At 38.2% G+C, this 19,250-nt stretch overlaps 1 protein-coding gene across 3 annotated transcripts in view; it reads right to left on the bottom strand.

Annotated features, from left to right (window-relative positions):
* CNST (consortin, connexin sorting protein) overlaps positions 1-19,250 on the bottom strand; it is a 106,495-nt gene that overhangs the window by 41,627 nt on the left and 45,618 nt on the right. For all 3 annotated transcript variants that reach the window (XM_036756837.1, XM_036756838.1, XM_036756840.1), the window contains one exon: positions 2,829-3,034. In XM_036756837.1, coding sequence (XP_036612732.1) covers positions 2,829-3,034 — 206 coding nt within the window. The remainder of the gene's footprint in view (positions 1-2,828; positions 3,035-19,250) is intronic.

Raw genomic sequence — 19,250 nt, forward strand, 5'->3', positions numbered from 1 at the left:
CCTGTCCTCCCTCTGTCCTGACCTCAAATCTTGCATCTCCAACTGCCTTTCAAACATCTTGAACTGGATGTCTGTAGGCAGATTAGACTCAATAATTCCGGAACAGAAATCATTATCCTTCCCCCTAAATCCTCCCCACCTCATACTTTCCCTATTACCTTCGAGGGCAGCAGCATCCTCCCAGTCCCTTGGGTTCACACCCTAGGAGTCATTCTGGACTCCTTACTATCTCTCATCACTCCCCCGCCCCCCATCCAATCTGTTGCCAAGAAAGGTGTGTTGATTTCAACTTTGCAACATCTCTCTAATATGTCTTCTTCTCTCCTCTGACACTGCCCTTATTCTGATGCAGGCCCTCGTCACCTCACACCTGGATTAGTGCAATAGCCTGCTAGTGAGTCTGCCTGCTTCTAGTCTCTCCCCACTCCAATCCACCCTCCATTCAGCTGCTAAAGTGATTTTTCTAAAATGTAGGTCCAATTGCTGCTGCTACACCTCCCAATAAACACCAATGGCTTTCTATTGCCTTCAAGATAAAATACAAAATGCTGTTTGCCATTCAAAGCCTTTTATGACCTAGCCCCATCCTACCTTTCCAGTCTTCTTTCACCTTAACCCCCAGCACATACTCTTCAATTCAGTGACACTGGCCCCTTGGCTGTTCCCTAAACAAGACCCTCCATCTTTCAGCTCCAGGTACTTTCTCTGGTTGTCACCTATGCCTAGAATATGCTCTCCTCTACTCTGACTACTGACTTCCTTTAAGTCCCAGCTAAAATTCCACCTTCTACAGCAATCATTTCCTAACTCCTCTTAATTCCAGTGTCTTCCCTCTGTTAACTATTTCCTATTTATCCCACATATAGCTTGCTTTGTATATATTTGTTTGCATGTTGCCTCTCCCATTAGATTGTAAGGCCCTGGAGGGCAGGACTATCTAATTTCTGTCTCTCCTTTTGTATCCCCAAAATTTGGCACAGTGCCTGGCACAGAACAGGCACTTAAAAATGTTTATTGATTGACTGATTTGCCATACCCATTTTAATGGGACGAAATCACTTATTTTCCTTCCTTAGAAGTAATCTTTCCTTCGATATCTCAAGAGTACCTTATATAAAAAAGCAGAGAACAGAAATACAATGTAAGTCCTCATTCATATTCTATTTCTACATATTTACATACATGTTTATTACTGTCCCTACTAGATTATTGCTCCTAGAGGGTGGGGCCATATCTTACTGTGTATCTTCCCACCACCCTTCATGGTCCCTATTCCTGCATGGGACCTGGCATGATGAAACTGCTCAAGACATGGTTTTTTAAAAAGCAGTTCATGGATGATTCTCTTAAAGAATTTTTATGATATTCATACCCCCTACAGAGTTTGGTGGAGAGCCAGAAGTTCCCGAACAGATTCTCTCTGCATTTTTAAACTACAGCATAATCTTATCAAGTAGCCCAAATAATCATGGTGGGGATAGAAGGATGGTCCAGTGGACCAAATCTTCAGAAAAAAACATTTCTAGAAGAAGCAGTTTGAAAAAGGTAATTCAGAAATACTCTTTTTCCATAATTAATTACTCCTAACACAGCTCTGTATATGAGGTCCAACAGGGTCAAGACCATAACAACTAATGTATACATCAGACAGGGTTCTTTCTTCATCCCCAACATGCCTGAAATGAGAAGGGTAGGTTGTTCAAGATTCTCAGTTGAAGCAAAAAGGTGGCTGAAAACTGCACTTCCTGAGAACAGTGGTTTCACGCTGTTCTTTCAAAACTACTGTACTTACCCGAGGACGGAAAATGGGCATCCATTCTTTCACAATCAACCAAGGAATCTCATAGTAGCTTTACGATACTGGTCAGTTTTTCTGGGAAAGAACATTCTTTTTTTCGGCCAAAGTATAAGTCTGCTGATAGTATCAGACACTTTTAAAGGCTTGACAAATACAGGATGGAGGACTTAATGCTCTCTTTGCATTTCTGTATGCTAGAGCTTAAAGTCATACTATTTTTCAGACAGTATATGGTTGATGAAATACACAACTGTATGAAAGATCATACATATTCAAGATGAGCACATTCAGAAAATCTCGGTGTGAATATTCCTTCCACCAGAGCACTCTACATCCACGTTTCCTCATTCTACGCAATTATAGCCCAAGTCTTCCTAAAAGACCTGCCCAAGGTGCTGGATAGCACCAGAGGAGGATGGAAGCAGTAGAGTTTAGAAGCAACCATGGCTGGGGTTTGGCAAGGCATGAGACGGAGTAAAGATATGAATCGTTTAACCAAGGGTCATATTTGGGAAGGGAGAAAAAAGTAAAGCCAGAAAGGATATAAAATAAAGTACTTTCTATGGCCATTAGCAATTGACATTACACACATTCAACAGCAGACGTGGTAGAAATACCAAGTTTTTGCACTGTAAGATGATGACAATTTTGATGAAATATTCATTGCGTCTGTCAGCTGTAATCCCACCAAAAGCATTCATTGTGTCTAACTGTATGTTTAACTGCTGTATAAAATTAGACTTGAATTGAATTATTGATTATCCCTGTGACTTGGGTCCTCTATTCCCTCCCTGATTCCCTCTTCCTCTAAACCACCAGATATGCTAGTATAGACCTACATTCTCCACTTTCCACTAATTTGAAGTCACCTCTCATAAAACCAATGCAGCTCTAGGACCATGAATGGGGCAAGGAATGAAAGGTATGCAAGTGACAAGACATAAAAATGAATTTTGGTTCCCATTCCCACCCTTCCATTTAGTCAAGTGTTGGCAGTATATGTTGGCAGAATATGAACTGGAGTAGGTACCTGATGAAGGCAAAGGGGCAGAACTCTTGAATCCAACTGTTCAAATTCATCTCGGATGAGGGAGAACAGGGACTGCAAAACTTGTTCAGGCTCCTTTGGTTGATAATTAGCATTGCATTCAGCAGCACCTTCCTCACCACCAGCATGTGCAGAGATACAAATGATCTTTTCTTGTGTTACTGCTGCAGTGTCTCCTGATGAAAATTCTTTAAGAAATAAAGAGAATACCTACATTAAAACTAAAATCCCTTCATATGACATAAAGTAGTTTACCATAATTATGTAACTATGAAGTTTTCAAATGGTACTACAAATAAAATTATAATCACCTTAATAAAAACAGGGAAGCAAAAAGATAGGAGCTCAATTAAAGCAAGATATTGTTGTCACCTTGCTAAATGCCTTGGAGGCCAAACAGAACATTCTTGCATTATCTATAACTAAAGATGTTAAAAAGCCTTGCCGAAAGAGTAGGAGGGCAGCTAGGTGGCGTTAGTGGACAGAGTGCTGGTGGCGTAGAGTCGGGAAGAACTTAGTTCAAATTTGGCCTCAGACATTTAAAACCTGTCTGACTTTGGGGAAGTCACTTAACCTTGTTTGCCTGAGTTTCCTCGTCTATCAAATGAACTGGAGAAGGAAATGGCAAACCACTCCAGTCTCTTTGCCAAGACCTAAATGGTGTCATAAGGAGTCGAACAGGATTGAGACTACTGAACAATAACAAAGCATGTTAACATTTAACAACAAAATTTGATTCCTTCAAAGAAAAAGAAATAATTCTATTCTGCTGCCTTGATTCAACACAAACAGATCTTAAAGATCTTAAAAAAAAAAAAACCAAAAAACTGAACCTTCCTCTTTTAACTTTAACCTGGTAACTTCAGAACTACTCCCAGATCCCAGGGGTAATTCAAATGCAAGATTTTTAGGATGTTAAAAAAATAAGGACATGAACTTTAAGTAACTACAGATTGCGCAAAAAAAGATACATTTTAAAATTTGCCAGGACTGAATGCCTGATAAGCAGCTACTAAAATGATGCAACATATCTGAAATAAAATTTCAATATTACTAATATTGCTACCACCATTCACCTAAAATCTCAGTATCAGTTCCAACCTTAATTTTTATTCTCAGATGTGAAAATCTGTGTGGCTGTGCACTTGGTCTTTCTTAATTTTTTTTTTTGAGGGGGAAAGGCAGGGCAATTGGGGTTTAGTGACTTAACTTGCCGAAGGTCACACAGCTAGTAAATGTGTCAAGTGTTTGAGGCCAGATTTGAATTCAGGTCCTCCTGATTCCAGAGCCAGTGCTCTACTCACTGTGCCACCTAGCTGCCCCTAAATTTTGCTCTTCTTAATAAATGTTATATATTTATTGAAATCAAAAAAGGCATTCAAAGCCCCCTTGAATCTGGCCCTAATCTACCTATCTAACTCTATTTCCCATTAATCTAACATGCAAAGTGCCCACTCTACCTAAAATGACTTACTTGCCTTGCCAGGAACCATCTTTATATTTTGTAACTTTAGGCTTCGCTCACATTTCTCTTCTTGTCTGCTCTCATCTTTGTATATAAAAATCAAACTTATCTAAAGTCAGAGGCCAACCAATCTCCCCTCTATGAAACCTGATAACCATAATTAGACATAATTTCTTCCTTCTCTGAATTTCCATAAAGTCTATTTTGGGGTTGTTCATGTGGTCATTATATACTTAGCTTAAAGCACAGTTATTTGTGTACACATAGATTTTTTTTTCACCTCTTCTCTTACACTGTAAACTTCTAGAGGGGAAAAATGATTTACCTTCTATCTCTCTAACTCCTAGGTCCAGGGGCTGAGAAAGATGAACAACAGTAAGTTTTTGGTTTCCTTTGGAAACTGCCCATTTTCCCCTCAGTCACATTTTCGTCCATTAAGATTACAGTAGTCTTTTCTTCGGGTACCATGTGAGGAGAATATGTAGAAACATCCGTTTTGCTCATTTTTTCACATTTCACATTGTCCTCATGATAGAAAGTAGAGGCATCAAGGTAGCCCCAAGGAAAGATTGCTGGGAGACCTGAGTTCAAATCTATCCTCAGACACTTACTAGCTATGTGATCCTGGGCAAGTCACTTAACCTCTGTTTACTTCAGTTTTGTTCACTGTAAGATGAGAATAATAATAGCACCTACCTTCTAGGGTGGTAGTGAGGATCGAATGAATTAATATATGTAAAGTGCATGGCACATTGTAAGCACTTTATAAATGTTTTTTTTAAGTCACTCTAAGCCTATATGATCAAAGGCCAGTCTGATTCACATAATTCATGGAAGAAAGGTTAGGTTTTTTTAAAAAATTTATTTAATATATTTAGTTTTCAGCATTGATTTTCACAAGAGTTTGAATTACAAATTTTCTCCCCATTTCTACCCTCCCGCCCACTCCAAGATGGCGTATATTCGGGTTGCCCTGTTCCCCAGTCAGCCCTCCCTTCTGTCACCCCACTCCCCTCAGATCCCCTTTTCCCTTCCTTTCTTGTAGGGCAAGATAAATTTCTACACCCCATTGCCTGTGTATCTTATTTCCTAGTTGCATGCAAAAACTTTTTTTTGTTTGTTTTTGAACATCTGTTTTTAAAACTTTGAGTTCCAAATTCTCTCCCCTCTTCCCTCCGCACCCACCCTCCCTAAGAATGCAAGCAATTCAGCATAGGCCACATGTGTATCATTATGTAAAACCCTTCCACAAAACTCATGTTGTGAAAGATTAACTGTTTTACTCCTTCCTAACCTATTGTCCTTTACTGAATTTTCTCCCTTGACCCTTTCCCTTTTCAAAAGGGTTTGCTTTTGATTACCTCCTCCCCCTATCTGCCCTGCCTTCTATCATCCCCCCTGTTTTATCTTCTTCCTCCTTCTTTCCTGTGGGGTAAGATACCCAATTGAGTGTGTATGATATTCCCTCCTCAGGTCAAATCCGATGAGAGCAAGATTTACTCATTCCCCCTCACCTGCCCCCTCTTCCCTTCCTACAGAACTCCTTTTTCTTGTCACTTTTATGAGAGATAATTTACCCCATTCTATCTCTCCCTTTCTCACTCTCTCAGTATATTCCTCTCTCATCCCTTAATTTGATTTAATTTTTTAGATATCATCCCTTCATATTCAACTCACCCTGTGCCCTATATATATGCACACACATATAATACACATACATATATACATGCATACACACACACATATACATACACACACACATATATATATATATACATACATATATATATGCATATTCCCTTCAGCTACCCTAATACTGACGTCTCATGAATCATACACATCATCTTTCCAAGTAGGAATGTAAACAAAACAGTTCAATTTTTAGTAAGTCCCTTGGGATTTCTCTTTCTTGTTTATCTTTTCACGCTTCTCTTGATTCCTGTGTTTGAAAGTCAAATTTTCTGTTCAGCTCTGGTCTTTTCACTGAGAAAGCTTGAAAAGCCCTCTATTTTGTTGAAAATGCGTATTTTGCCTTGGAGTATGATACTCAGCTTTGCTGGGTAGGTGATTCTTGGTTTTAATCCTAGCTCCATTGACCTCCGGAATATCATATTCCAAGCCCTTTGATCCCTTAATGTAGAAGCTGCTAGATCCTGTGTTATTCTGATTATGTTTCCACAATATTCAAATTATTTCTTTCTGGATGCTTGCAGTATTTCCTCCTTGACCTGGGAGCTCTGGAATTTGGCAACAATATTCCTGGGAGTTTTCTTTTTGGGATCTATTTGAGGAGGTGATTGATGGATTCTTTCAATTTCTATTTTACCCTCTGGCTCTAGAATATCAGGGCAGTTTTCCTTGATAATTTCTTGAAAGATGATATCTAGGCTCTTTTTTTGATCATGGCTTTCAGGTAGTCCAATGATTTTTAAATGATCTCTCCTGGATCTATTTTCCAGGTCAGTGGTTTTTCCAATGAGATATTTTACATTGTCTTCCACTTTTTCATTCCTTTGGTTCTGTTTTATAATATCTTGATTTCTCATCAAGTCACTAGCTTCCACTTGCTCCAATCTCATTTTTAAGGTAGTATTTTCTTCAGTGGTCTTTTGGACCTCCTTTTCCATTTGGCTAATTCTGCCTTTCAAGGCATTCTTCTCCTCATTGGCTTTTGGGAGCTCTTTTGCCATTTGAGTTAGTCTATTTTTTAAGGTGTTGTTTTCTTCAGTATTTTTTTGGTTCTCCTTTAGCAAGTCATTGACTTGTTTTTCATGGTTTTCTCGCATCCTTCTCATTTCTCATCCCAATTTTTCCTCTACTTCTCTAACTTGCTTTTCCAAATCCTTTTTGAGCTCTTCCATGGTCTGAGACCAGTTCATGTTTTTCTTGGAGGCTCTTGATGTAGGCTCTTTGACTTTGTTGACTTCTTCTGGCTGTATGTTTTGGTCTTCTTTGTCACCAAAGAAAGATTCCAAAGTCTGAGACTGAATCTGAGTGCGTTTTCGCTGTCTGGCCATGTTCCCAGCCAACTTACTTGACCCTTGAAGTTTTTCATCAGGGTATGACTGCTTGAAGAGTAGAGAGTACTTTGTTCCAAGCTTGAGGGGATGTGCTGTTGTTTTCAGAGCTATTTCTATACAGCCAGCTCTGCCACACCAGCACTCCTCCTTCCCCAAGAACCCCCAACCCGGACCTGATGCAAATCTTAAGCAGGCTCTGCACTCCTGCTCTGATCCGCCACTTAATTCCTCCCATCAAGTGGGCCTGGGGCCTGAAGCAATTGCAGCTGTAGTTCTGTAGCTGCACCACCTGTGCCACCCCTGGGGCGGTGGCCGAACTGCAAACTCCTTCCACTCTGTCCCCCACAGCTTTTCCCACTAACCTTCTCTGTTGTCTTTGGTGTTTGTGGGTTGAGAAGTCTGGTAACTGCCACAGCTCACTGATTCAGGGCGCTAGGGCTTGTTCCGCCCAGCTCCTGGTCTGGTTGGTCCTGCTGCTGCCCACGCTGAGCTCCGCTCCCCTCCACTCCCAGCTCTGTGCGCGACAGACCTCACCCAGCGACCATCCAGGTTGTCCTGGGCTGGTGCCCTGCCTCTCTCTGCTATTTTGTGGGTTCAGCAGTTCTAAAATTTGTTCAGAGCCATTTTTTATAGGTTTTTGGAGGGACCTGGTAGGGAGCTCACACAAGTCCCTGCTTTCTGGCTTTGGCTCTGCCCCTGAAAGATTAGGTTTTTAAATTATTTTTAACAATTTAAAAATTTTAGCCAAACTTTAACCAATTTTAACCACATTTTAAAAATTTAACTCACTGAGTAAATATGTAGACTCTACTGTAAATCAAGAATTCTGCTATAAGAAGGTAAAAGAAAGATAGAAAAAGATGTCTAAGAGGAGGCTAGAAAAGGACAAGTGAGAGACTTCATCTCATTTTTAATAGGAATAATAAAATCATTAAGACAGACAATTATTCTAAAATTCCCAGGATATGCACTAGTCAGATTTATATATAAGGCAAACATAAAGTATTAAAATCTGGGTAAGAAAAGAGGCAGTATGGGAAAATCAAAAAAGCATGAGTTGATACCTCAGGAAAACTGGGTTTTCCAATAATGAAGTTGTGACCTTGGACAAACCACTTAGCCTCATGGGGCCTTAGCTTTCTCATTTGTAAAATGATGGGGTTAGAGCAGATGCTAGGAACTTTTCGAGAGATCCCAACATGAAATGAAAATAGCTTCCAAAAAGCTCTATTTAATTAATAATATATTACTTTCTATTTTTGATTACACAGAGGTGACTTAAGTCTCCACAGCTGAAAATGGTGTCTTGCTTTAGTGAGGACTCGGTGGAGATTAGATAACATAAACTGGTAGCATACAGAGTCAGTGAAGTTGCATGACTTTCTCCAGCTCTGGAGTATGAATGTAGGAGGCTGACCATTTGGTAAGGCTACAAATTACCCCACTCTATACTACTATCATGTAAAGTGTTATAAACTTGCAATAAATTCATTTCTAAAACCTAGGGGACTAATAAAGGAAACTTAATGATGTGTGGGAAACCAGGTGGTGCAGTGGATAGAGTGCTGGGCCTGGAGTTAGGAAGACTATCTTCCTAAGTTCAAATCTGGCCTCAGACACTTACTGGCTCTGTGACCCTGGGCAAGTCATTTATCCCTGTTTGCCTCAGTTTCCTCATCTGTAAAATGAGCTGGAGAAAGAAATGGAAATCCACTCCAGCATCTCTGCCAAGAAAACCCCAAATGGGGACATGAAGAATTAGACACCATGAAAAAACCACAATAATGATGTGTGGATTACTAATAGCATGTAACTATTATGATTCAAATACTTTTTTCAAAGGACTTTCATATATTATACTGGAGAGTAGCACAGTTTGCTGCCAAGAGCACAATATTAACCATCAGGACAGAACAGTATTTGAATCCTGCCTTAGACATTAGCTATGTGACTATGAGTAAAAGTCACTTAACTTCTCTCAGTTTCCCCATCTGTACAGTGGGGATAATTTCTGTAGTACCTATCTCATAGTGTTGTGAGAAAAAGCACTATATACATGTAAGTTACAATTATTATCGTATTCCCCCCACCCCCGATTCTTCAGCTAACTATGTAATATCATTGCAATAAGGTAGAGAAAATTATAATTTCCATTTAAAAATGGGCAAATTCACAGAGGGGTGATTGTTTACCTAGTATAATTAGTCAGAAACAGAGATGCAACAATCTGTCATTCAGCCCAGCACCTTAATCATTAGAGCCTCTGGCTTCTTACAGAATGTTGTATTCTTGGGGGTGGATCAAAAACTGGCTGGCCTTTCAAGAAGAATTTGTCACATGTGGTACCACTGACCAGATTCATTTGGTAGTGCTGTCAAAGTCTTTCAGGAATATGTCAATTCTACATTTCTTCAAAAGGCACATAAACCATTAATCAAATTATGAAATGACAGTTACGTTTTATTATCTGAGACACTACAAAATGTACCAAAACCCTAAAGCAAATCTTTAGCTATGAATTTAATTCTTAGACTACTTAAATGTTGGTGGCCCCATTTAGCTTACTGTTATGTTATTTGGGGCAAAGTACTCAAAAGGGAACGCAATTTTTTTTTAAACAAAAGAAAAAGTAGTGTTAGCCTGAAAGAAGAGAGATATTATAGTCAATTTATTGAAAATGCCAGAGCAACACTAGGAGAGCCCTGAGGTGGTATCACTGGCTTCATTCAAAGTAAAGCATGTAGTTGAAAGATTAAAGTTAATTTTTTTGTACTGTATTTAAAATGCTTACTGAAGAAAACTAACATCCCTGAATGTCAATATGAATAATAAGGAATCAGAAAAAAAAATGCCTTTAGTGAATAAAGCTGTTTTCAGTTATTTCCCAAAGGCCACAAAGAAAATAGACACCATTATTCATGACCACGGAGTTTAAAATGCCTACAATATTATTTTCTGATATTAGCTTGACTATCGAACTTTAGAAAAATTAATAAAATATCCAAGTAGCAACAATTAAGTTTCTCTAGCTTTCAATTTCTTTGTTATAATTATTCGGTGTCTCACATTTAAAAGTATTTTTGCAAATGTATTTTATTTATAATATTATTTGATTTAATTTATTAATGCATTTTTTAATTAAATTTCTTCCTGTGGTGCCAACAACCTTAACAACCCAATAGCTTAAAAAAAAATAAAGTGATATTTAAAAGGGGAAAAATAAAGTCTAAACATTGACATGTGTTAGCTTTCCCTAACTCTTAAAGAAATATTCAATGTAAGTCAACTTTTCTTTCATCACATAAAAATCTATGTCAATATGGCTGAAAAATTATTTTAAAAGGTTATCTGTGAAAATTGAGTGCACTATTATTTAAAACTGTTTGAACAAATATGCTTCCAAAGAAGAAATATGAGAGGACACCCTTTTCTGCAACTCCTTTATAGGTGAGGGTCATGTGGGGTGGTTCATGGTGTGGAATATTGCATATAATGCCAGAATTTTTTCCTCTTTTGCCTCTTTATTTCTTTTTCTTTAAAAATTTATTATATGGGATGGATCTCTGGGATGGGTAGTACAAAGGGGAAAAGCAGGAAAAGCAATGTAAGGACTAAAAATATCCATAAAATTTTTATTTTAAAAAAGAAAAAAGAAAACTTTATTCAGTTAAACTGGGATTACTACTTAATGTACTGATTTACTTTGTATGATACATTAAGTCACTCAGAGACTCAGGTTCATGGTACACTTATCACTACTGATGTCTGGAAAACATTAATTATTCATAAAATACCTTGAGATCCAGAGGCCAAAGAAATGACTCAAAAGCCAGGTTTGTCACATGAATTTTGTTGCTAGAAAGAAAACTGTACTAAAGTTCAGTTCCCAAATTTGAAGAACACAATAAATGATCAATTTTGTCTGACCAAAGGTCCACTTGGAGAACATAGTAATTTGTCCTTAGACCTTGGTCTAAAAAAATTGAGAATGTACTTTAAGTATCCTTCACTTTGCTTTATTTAATAAAGTATTATTTATATCTATGACTTTATTTCAAGTGATGACAAATTGAGTTTTCTAGATAACAAATGAGTGGTGTAGAAATCAGATGAAAAATTTCTAAAAAATTCTTTTATTTTTAATCTCAACTTGGACACCAAAAAAAAAAAAAATAGCATTTCCATGCACACAAAACACAAAAAGGTGGTTCTGTAGGAAACGACTTTCCATTTCATTCTGCCTTTAAGAAAGTATATATTTCTTATATGTTACATTTATAATTGTCCTGCTTGTCTCTAGTTCCTTCTAAACCTGTTTTCTTCTGTATTATTTAAAAATATTAACAGTGGCATCACTATTGCTAGCCTGTCCCTCTCCAATTAAAATGGTGAGAAAGAAAGACCCTTATCTCAAATAAATATGGCCAAGTAAATGAATCCACACAGTTAGCTACGCTCAAAAATTAGATGTCTGGCATCTATTACCTCCGTGTTACAAAGTAGATGACATGTAAAAAGCTGCATCATGGGACCTCTAGAGACACAGTTTGTCATTTATGTCATTGATTAAAGTTCTTTGGTCTTTCAAAGCTCTTTTTCTTTATAATGTCGCTGTCCTTATATAATCTGTTCTCCTGGTTCTGCTCATTTCACTCTGTGCCAGTTCATAATATCCAGGATTCTCTGAAATTGTCTCTTTTGTTATTTTTTTAAAGGGAATTAATCTTCCAATACATTCATATACCTCAGTTTGTTAGCCATTTGCTAGTTCCTTTTCTACTTATTAGAATGCTACTGCTACATTATCATATAGTGCCTTCCAATTGCTCAACGAAACTTAAATTTTCATCAGAAATGACTGAAAATCCTCTATTTCCCCCATAAGGTTCTCAGGGTGAGTTATTCTTGATTGTAAGTAAACCTATTTCTTTCGCCTTTTGGAATATTGCATTCCAATATCTCCTGTGGTTATTCCTTCGTACTTTAACCTCTTCTTTCTGTATATATGAAGTATTTTTTCTTTGACATGGGAGCTCCAGATTTTGACCATGACATTCCTGGGACTTTTGCCTTTGGGGTTCCTTTTAGTAACTGACTGATGGATTTTTTCTCTCAATACTTACCTATCAGTTATACTATATCCTGTTAGTTTTTATTTGTTATTTCTTGAAATATAGTGTGTACAGGCTTTTTCGTGGGGTAGGTGATAGTGAAATCTTGGTTTTTTTGACAGTCAGTGGCTCTTAAATTACTTCTCTTTGGCTTGTTTGACAGGTTGGTTGTTTGTTATCTAGTATATTACATTTTCAGCTATTTTATCAATCTGTTGATTTTGTTCTAATATTTCTAGCACTGATTTCTGTTTCATCTCTTCTAGTTTTTAGGGAGTATATTTCTTGAGTAAAGATTATTACTTTCTAAGTGATTTACTCTCCTAATTCTTTTTTAAAAGATTTTTTATTTTTAGTTTACAACACTCAGTTCCGCATAACACCCCCCCCCCCACTCCCCAAGACGGCATGGAATCCGATATGTCTTCTACATATAACTTCACGCTGAACTTATTTACACAATTGTCAAGTTGTAAAGAAGAATTATTACCAATGGAATGAATCATGAGAAAGAAGAAACAAAATTAAAAAAACAAAAAACAAAAAGAAAAAACAAAAGGAAAAAAAAGGTACTCTCCTAATTCTTTCTTCAAATTTTTTTGATTTTTAAACTCTTGCTTCATTTCTTCTAGTTGTTCATGCAGTCCTTTTGAAAAAAAAAAACGAGCTGTTGGAAGTTTTTATGGTATTATTCTCTTCTTTTTAGGGGGGATTCTCTACATTTGCAATAATTTTTGATACTCACCCCTACTGACCTGGGGCTTTGTGCCAGGGACAGGCTACTTCTACTTCTACTGGGCTTTTGGGCAGGGTAGCTGGCCCTGCTTATCTTTATCCTGTTCCCCTGGGCTTCTCTGTGTTGGGCTTCCATGGACCTTTGAGGTTTTGTGTGCTGGAGCTTGAGGTTATCTCTGGCATCTTCATCAGAGCCTGCTGGCCTGGGTTGTCCCAGTCTAAGTGTGAAGTCTCACTTGTTACTGCAGCTGCTCTCTAGGGTTTCTAAGGTCCGCATTCTGGGACTTTCTGACTAGCCTGATGTTTTCTCAGGGTCGCCACCTCCTGGCTTCTCTGGATTTTTTCAAGTCTTAGCTAAAGTCCTACGTTCTACAAGAAGCCTTTCCCTGTCCATCTTTAATCTTGGTGTTTTTCTGAGATGCCCCTTAATTAATCCTGTATACATCTTATTTGTAAATAGTTGTTTGCATGTTGTCTCCTCCATTAGATTTTGAGCTCCTTAAGAACAAGCGTTGTTTTTTACCTTTCTTCATATATCCTCTGCACATAGCATAGTGCATAACAGGTGCTCAATAAATGCTAGTTAACTAATAATAATAGAAGGCTAGCATTTACTAAGCATCTACTGTATACCAGGAACTGAGCTAAGTACTTCACAAATACAACCTAATCTAATCTTCATAACAACCCTGGGTAGTAGGGGCTATTGTTAAGTCCATTTTATAGTTGCAGAAAAATGCAATGACCAACCATGATTTCAGAGGACCAAAGATGAAACATGCTGACAACCCCCTGACAGTGAAGTGTTGGGTTTGATGCAGAATGAAACATATTTTTGGCTATGGTAAATGTGAGAATTTGTTTTGCCTGACTAACTGGTACGAGAATTTGTTTATTTTTTTTTTCAACTCAGTAGAGGGATGTGGGAGGAAGATAAAATAAGTGCTTAATGGAAAATAAGTTTTTTTTTAAAAGGAAAAGGCTAGCTACAACAAATAAATAAACACTGCTTTTGTAACGATTCTTTGGACCTAAGTATTGAAAACTCCCTTCACTGAATTCAGGATAGATTAGACAAGAATCTGAGGAAAATGACACCAGAACTCTGAGGTAATGTTTAAAACTGAAATCAATTTTCCTCACTTCCTTCAGAAGTGAACTATCCACCTTCCCTGTTTATAATATTGCTTTATCTCACTAAGACTTACAGAATAGTTGGCAAGGATGGTTTTTCCTGGGTTATGCTCTATGGAGAAAGTAACATATTAGAAGAAAATGAACATGAGATACAATTTCCAGTGGAAATTCCTGTTAAGGTCAAGCTCCAAGATGCGGTTTTCTTTTTCACGTTGTACAAAGCTGCCTTGATTAAAGATTGTAGGGATGAATGCTATATTCTAGTTCAAGTTCAGCCACCAACTCCTCCTTTGATTTGAAAATCTTTCTGTGACACTTTTCTAGACTCTAGAATACTGACATGACTTCATGAGATTCACTGAACTACTGCTTGTGAGTTAAGAACAACCTTAAATGAAAGATATTACTACAAAAATATGAAGTGATATTATTCTTTTTGCATAGGTAGTTTTCATTGTGTTATTAAGTATTATTCTTTTTATTGGGAACTTCTAAATGTTGAAGCCTTAATGTCTCAATAACAAGCTGCGCACAGAAGTTTTATCAAAATGTTTCCTCTCCCCCACAATAGAAGCCATGGTACATCATGGCAGGTGCATTTCAGTAACCATTTTTTTGATCTGTAGCTTGTACTACATCTATATCCTGATCCTTTGCTTCTTCTGTTTCATCCTTCTAGAGTCCAAATCAGTGCCAGGAAAATAAGGAAAAGGGACACATTACTTTTCAAATATTTTAAAATGTTAGTCTAAGGCAGAAGTTCTTTATATTTGATTTGTCATGGACCCTATGACAGTCTGATGAAGGCTATGGATCTCAGGTTGAAAACCTGGGTGTCATCCTCAACTCCTCACTCCCATTCAACCAACCTATCCAAAATTTCACCAAGTTTGTCATTTCTGTCTTCAAGTCCACTTTCTCTGCACTCACACAGTCACTATCCCAGTGCACTCTCATCACATCTCACCTAGATTATTACATCCTTCTAATTGGCTGCCCCACCTCGAGTTTCTCTCCACTCCATTATCTATTGAGCTGACAAAGTAATTTTCCTAAAGCTTGTATCTGATCATGTCACACCCTTTCCCCAACTCAATAAACTACTGAGTTATTAATAAACTAAGCTATTACTGCTTTTAGAATTAAATAGGAAATCTTTTGTTTGGCACATAAAGCTCTTCACAAGAACCTGGCTACTTTTTTATGTTCCTAGCCTTAAATTTTACTTTGCTCCATTCACTCTACACCCAGGCACACTGGTTGACTTGCTTTTCCTTACACATGACACCCCAGATCTCATCTCTCATGCCTTTGTACTGGTAATCCCAGTATTCTAGTTGTCAGGGACATTCTCCTTCTTTAACCCCATATTTCTTAGAATCCGTGATTTCTTTCAAGACTCAGCTCAAATCCTACCTTCTGCTGGAAGCCTTTCCCAATCTTTTCCCAACCAGTTATCACCACTGCATCTTTAAGAGACATCTTTTAAGATATAAAACCCCCTGGGTGAGTGGGCTGAGGGGGTTAAAACATTTTGCTTTGATCAGTTAATTCCATTATCAGCTAATCTTTTACTACTACTTAGAAGAAAGCAGGATCTGGATAAATATTTGGGTAGAAAGGCTGTAACTGTCTACTTGTTTCATTTGCAAGGAGCAGGCACTTAGTAAATACTTGCTGATTGATTCATAATTTTGCTAAGCTACTCAAAATCACCTCATGTACCATATTGCTGGTCTCTAGTATAGAAACTGACCTTTTCTAAAGGCTGTCCCCCTTGCCCCCCTCATGTTGTTTTCTGAACGCCAGCTGGACACAGTTCTGGGGGTGCAGCTGCCAAATTTGACAGTCACAAGACAAGGGGCTGAATGGTTAGAAGTCAACACTACAAAAGATTTCCCCCCTTTAGGTCTTAAAACAAAAACAAACAAACAAAAAATACTGTTGTTTTCCCTCTCATAATTTTCCCTCACTGATTCTTTATTTTACTCCCTAAGTGGCACATCCAAATCTCTTCTCTCCTCAATCTACACTTCTCCATTCCCTTCCTTCTTAGCATTGTACTTTACTGAGAAAATAACTAAGAGTTCTTACCATGAGATCTCTCTTCTCCCCAATTCTATACCTCAATTTCCCATCATCACATCCTATTCTTTCTTCCATTGTTACAGACTCAGGAAGAGGTGGGTCTTCTCCTTGATATAACCAACATGTGGTATTACATTATACCCTCTACATGTGATCTTGATCTCATCTCCTGTGGGCTCTCATGTTGGAAACTCAGGGCCTAGATACTTACTATTTATGTCACTTTGGGCAAGTCACTTCTAATCTATTCTCCTAAATCTCAATTCACCTCATCTCAATTTCTACATCTGCAAAATAAGGGGGGCAGACTAGATGATCTCTGAAGCTTCTTCTAGCCCTAAATTTATGATATCTGGTAGGAACATACCACAAGTTACTAATCAAGGTAATTACATGCAGATATTGATCAAGAGCTGTCTTCTGGGAGCTTGTCACTTCAAACATCCTGATTATATTTCTCTCCCTTCTCACTTCTGCCTCTTGGTTTCCTTGAAGTCTCAGTTTAAAATACCACCTTCTGCAAGAAGCTTTTTCTGGTTCCTTTTAATCATAATGCCTTCCTTCTGAGATGTTCTCCAATTTATCAAACAAATACACACATGTATACATAGATATATATCTTTTTTGAACATAGTTGTTTGCATGTTGTCTCCCACTATTGTGTGAACTCTTAGAGGGCTGGGCCTGTTTTTGCCTTTCTTTGGATCCACAGCACTTAACACAGTGCTTGGCACACAGCAAGCAGGTGCTAAATAAATGACTACTGACTTGACTCTAATTTTCTATCTTTCTTTATTGGAAATATGCCCATACCTTCTGAATCCTTCAAAAAATAAAAACAAAATCCAACCAAATAAAAAACTTCACTTGATCCCCAAATGCCCTCTAGCTATTTGCTTATATCTGTCCTTTCCTTCACAGTCAAATGCCTAGAAAAGCAGCATCTATTCATTGTTTCTATTTCTTCCTCCAACTCATTGCAACATAGCTTCCCACACTACCATCGAACTGAAACTGTTCTCTTCAAGGTTATCATCGACTTATTAATTACTAAATCCAAGGGCCTTTTCTCAGGTTTCATACTTCTTGACCTCTTTGAAGCTTTTGAGAATACTCACCACCCTTTCTGGAGAAGCTCCTCTCCCAGAGTTTTCTTGATACTGCTCCCACCAGATTCTCCTTTTACTTTATCTAACCGCTCCACAATTTCCTCAATACAAAGTATTATTACCTATGTCCTACCCCTTAGGCACTCATGTGCCCCCGGAGTTCTGTCCTAGGCCCTTCCCTCTTCTTTTCAGCTCCCTGGGTTCAATCTCTGACATCTTTCCTGAGCATTAGTCCCTTATCACCAACAGCCTGATGGTCATTTCTACCCAGAGGACCCAAAAGAATCTCAAACAGATCTCATTATGTTTTTACCAACTCCAGCCTTTTCAGAGTTGGTCAATAAACATTTCTTAAGCACCTATTTAAGTGCTAAATGCTGGGAATAAGTTGTTGTTTGTCCTTCATACTGGAAGAGGACAGATGACTTTATGATGTTGGGATCAAGGCATGATAATTATCTTCAGCTGTGGCTGATCAGTCCAATACAAGCTAGTGCTGGGAAGACTCTACCAAAGGTCAGGCACAAATAGTCCATCTGAACATTAGGGATGGAGATGTTTATAGATTTGCCTATCTCACATTTCCTACGTGCAAGTGAGATTCTGCTTTGCTCATAAAGCACAGAATCTTCTTTGATGTGGCACATGATGCTGGGTGGTCCTGTGCCATCATCTCCCGTGTCTCACAATTAATACTAAAGTTTTTCAGAGAGACCTTGAGACTCTCCTTGTATTGTTTCTTCTGACCTCTGTGTGAGTGCCTGCCTTGAGCAAATTCTCTGTAAAATAGTCTTTTAGGCAAACATGTTTGGCATTCAGGTTACATGGCCAGCTCACTGGAGTTGCGCTCTTTGCAGCAGAGTTTGAATGCTTGGCAGTTTAGATGAAGAGAGGACCTCAGCAGCTGGTACCTTATCTAGCCAGGTGATCTTCGGAATCTTCCTAAGACAATTCAAATGGCAGCAGTTGAATTTTCTAGCATGTTGCTGGTATACTGTCCAGGTTTCACAGGCATATAACAATGAAGTCAGCACAATGGCTCTATAAACCTTCAGTTGGGTATGTAGGCTAATTACCTTAATACCTCTTCTTTCCCACACTTTCCTTCAGAGCCTCTCAAATGATGAGTTAGCTCTGGCAATGCATACATCAACCTCATCATCTATGTGGACATCCCTGGAAAGTGCCAAGATAAGTGAACTTATCCATAGCATTCGAAATGTCTCTACTGCTGTACAGGGGGTGGGGGTTAAAGTGGGTGGTCCTGCAGGTAGAGTGGGAAATGATTTGAATAAGAATTTCAGGGCTGATTTCGTCTTGCAAAATGATGTGTTTCTGTAGATCATCAAGTCTAAAAAGCAGTCTATTTCTGTCAAAGAAACTACAATCCTTCTAGCCACCCAGGCTCATACCACTGGGGTCCTCTTCCTTTCTCTCTCATCTCCCATATCCAATCTGTAGTCATCTTCTCAGTTCTATCTTAATAGTAATAGCAATAGCTACAATGTGCTAGGCATTGTGCTAAGCACTTTACAAGAATCATCTCATTCGATCTTCACAACCTGAGAAGGTAGGAGCTACTGTTATTTCATTTTATAGATAAGGAAAGAGGCAAACAGAGGTTAAGTGATTTGCCCAAAGTCACACAGGTAGCTAGTAAGAGTTTGCTGCACTTGAACTCAGATCTTTTTGAGTCCAAGCCATATCGATTTCCATCAATTTCCTTCAAATCATTTCCG

Source organism: Trichosurus vulpecula, chromosome 4 (assembly GCF_011100635.1).
Source record: "Trichosurus vulpecula isolate mTriVul1 chromosome 4, mTriVul1.pri, whole genome shotgun sequence".
Classification (NCBI taxonomy): Eukaryota; Metazoa; Chordata; class Mammalia; order Diprotodontia; family Phalangeridae; genus Trichosurus; species Trichosurus vulpecula.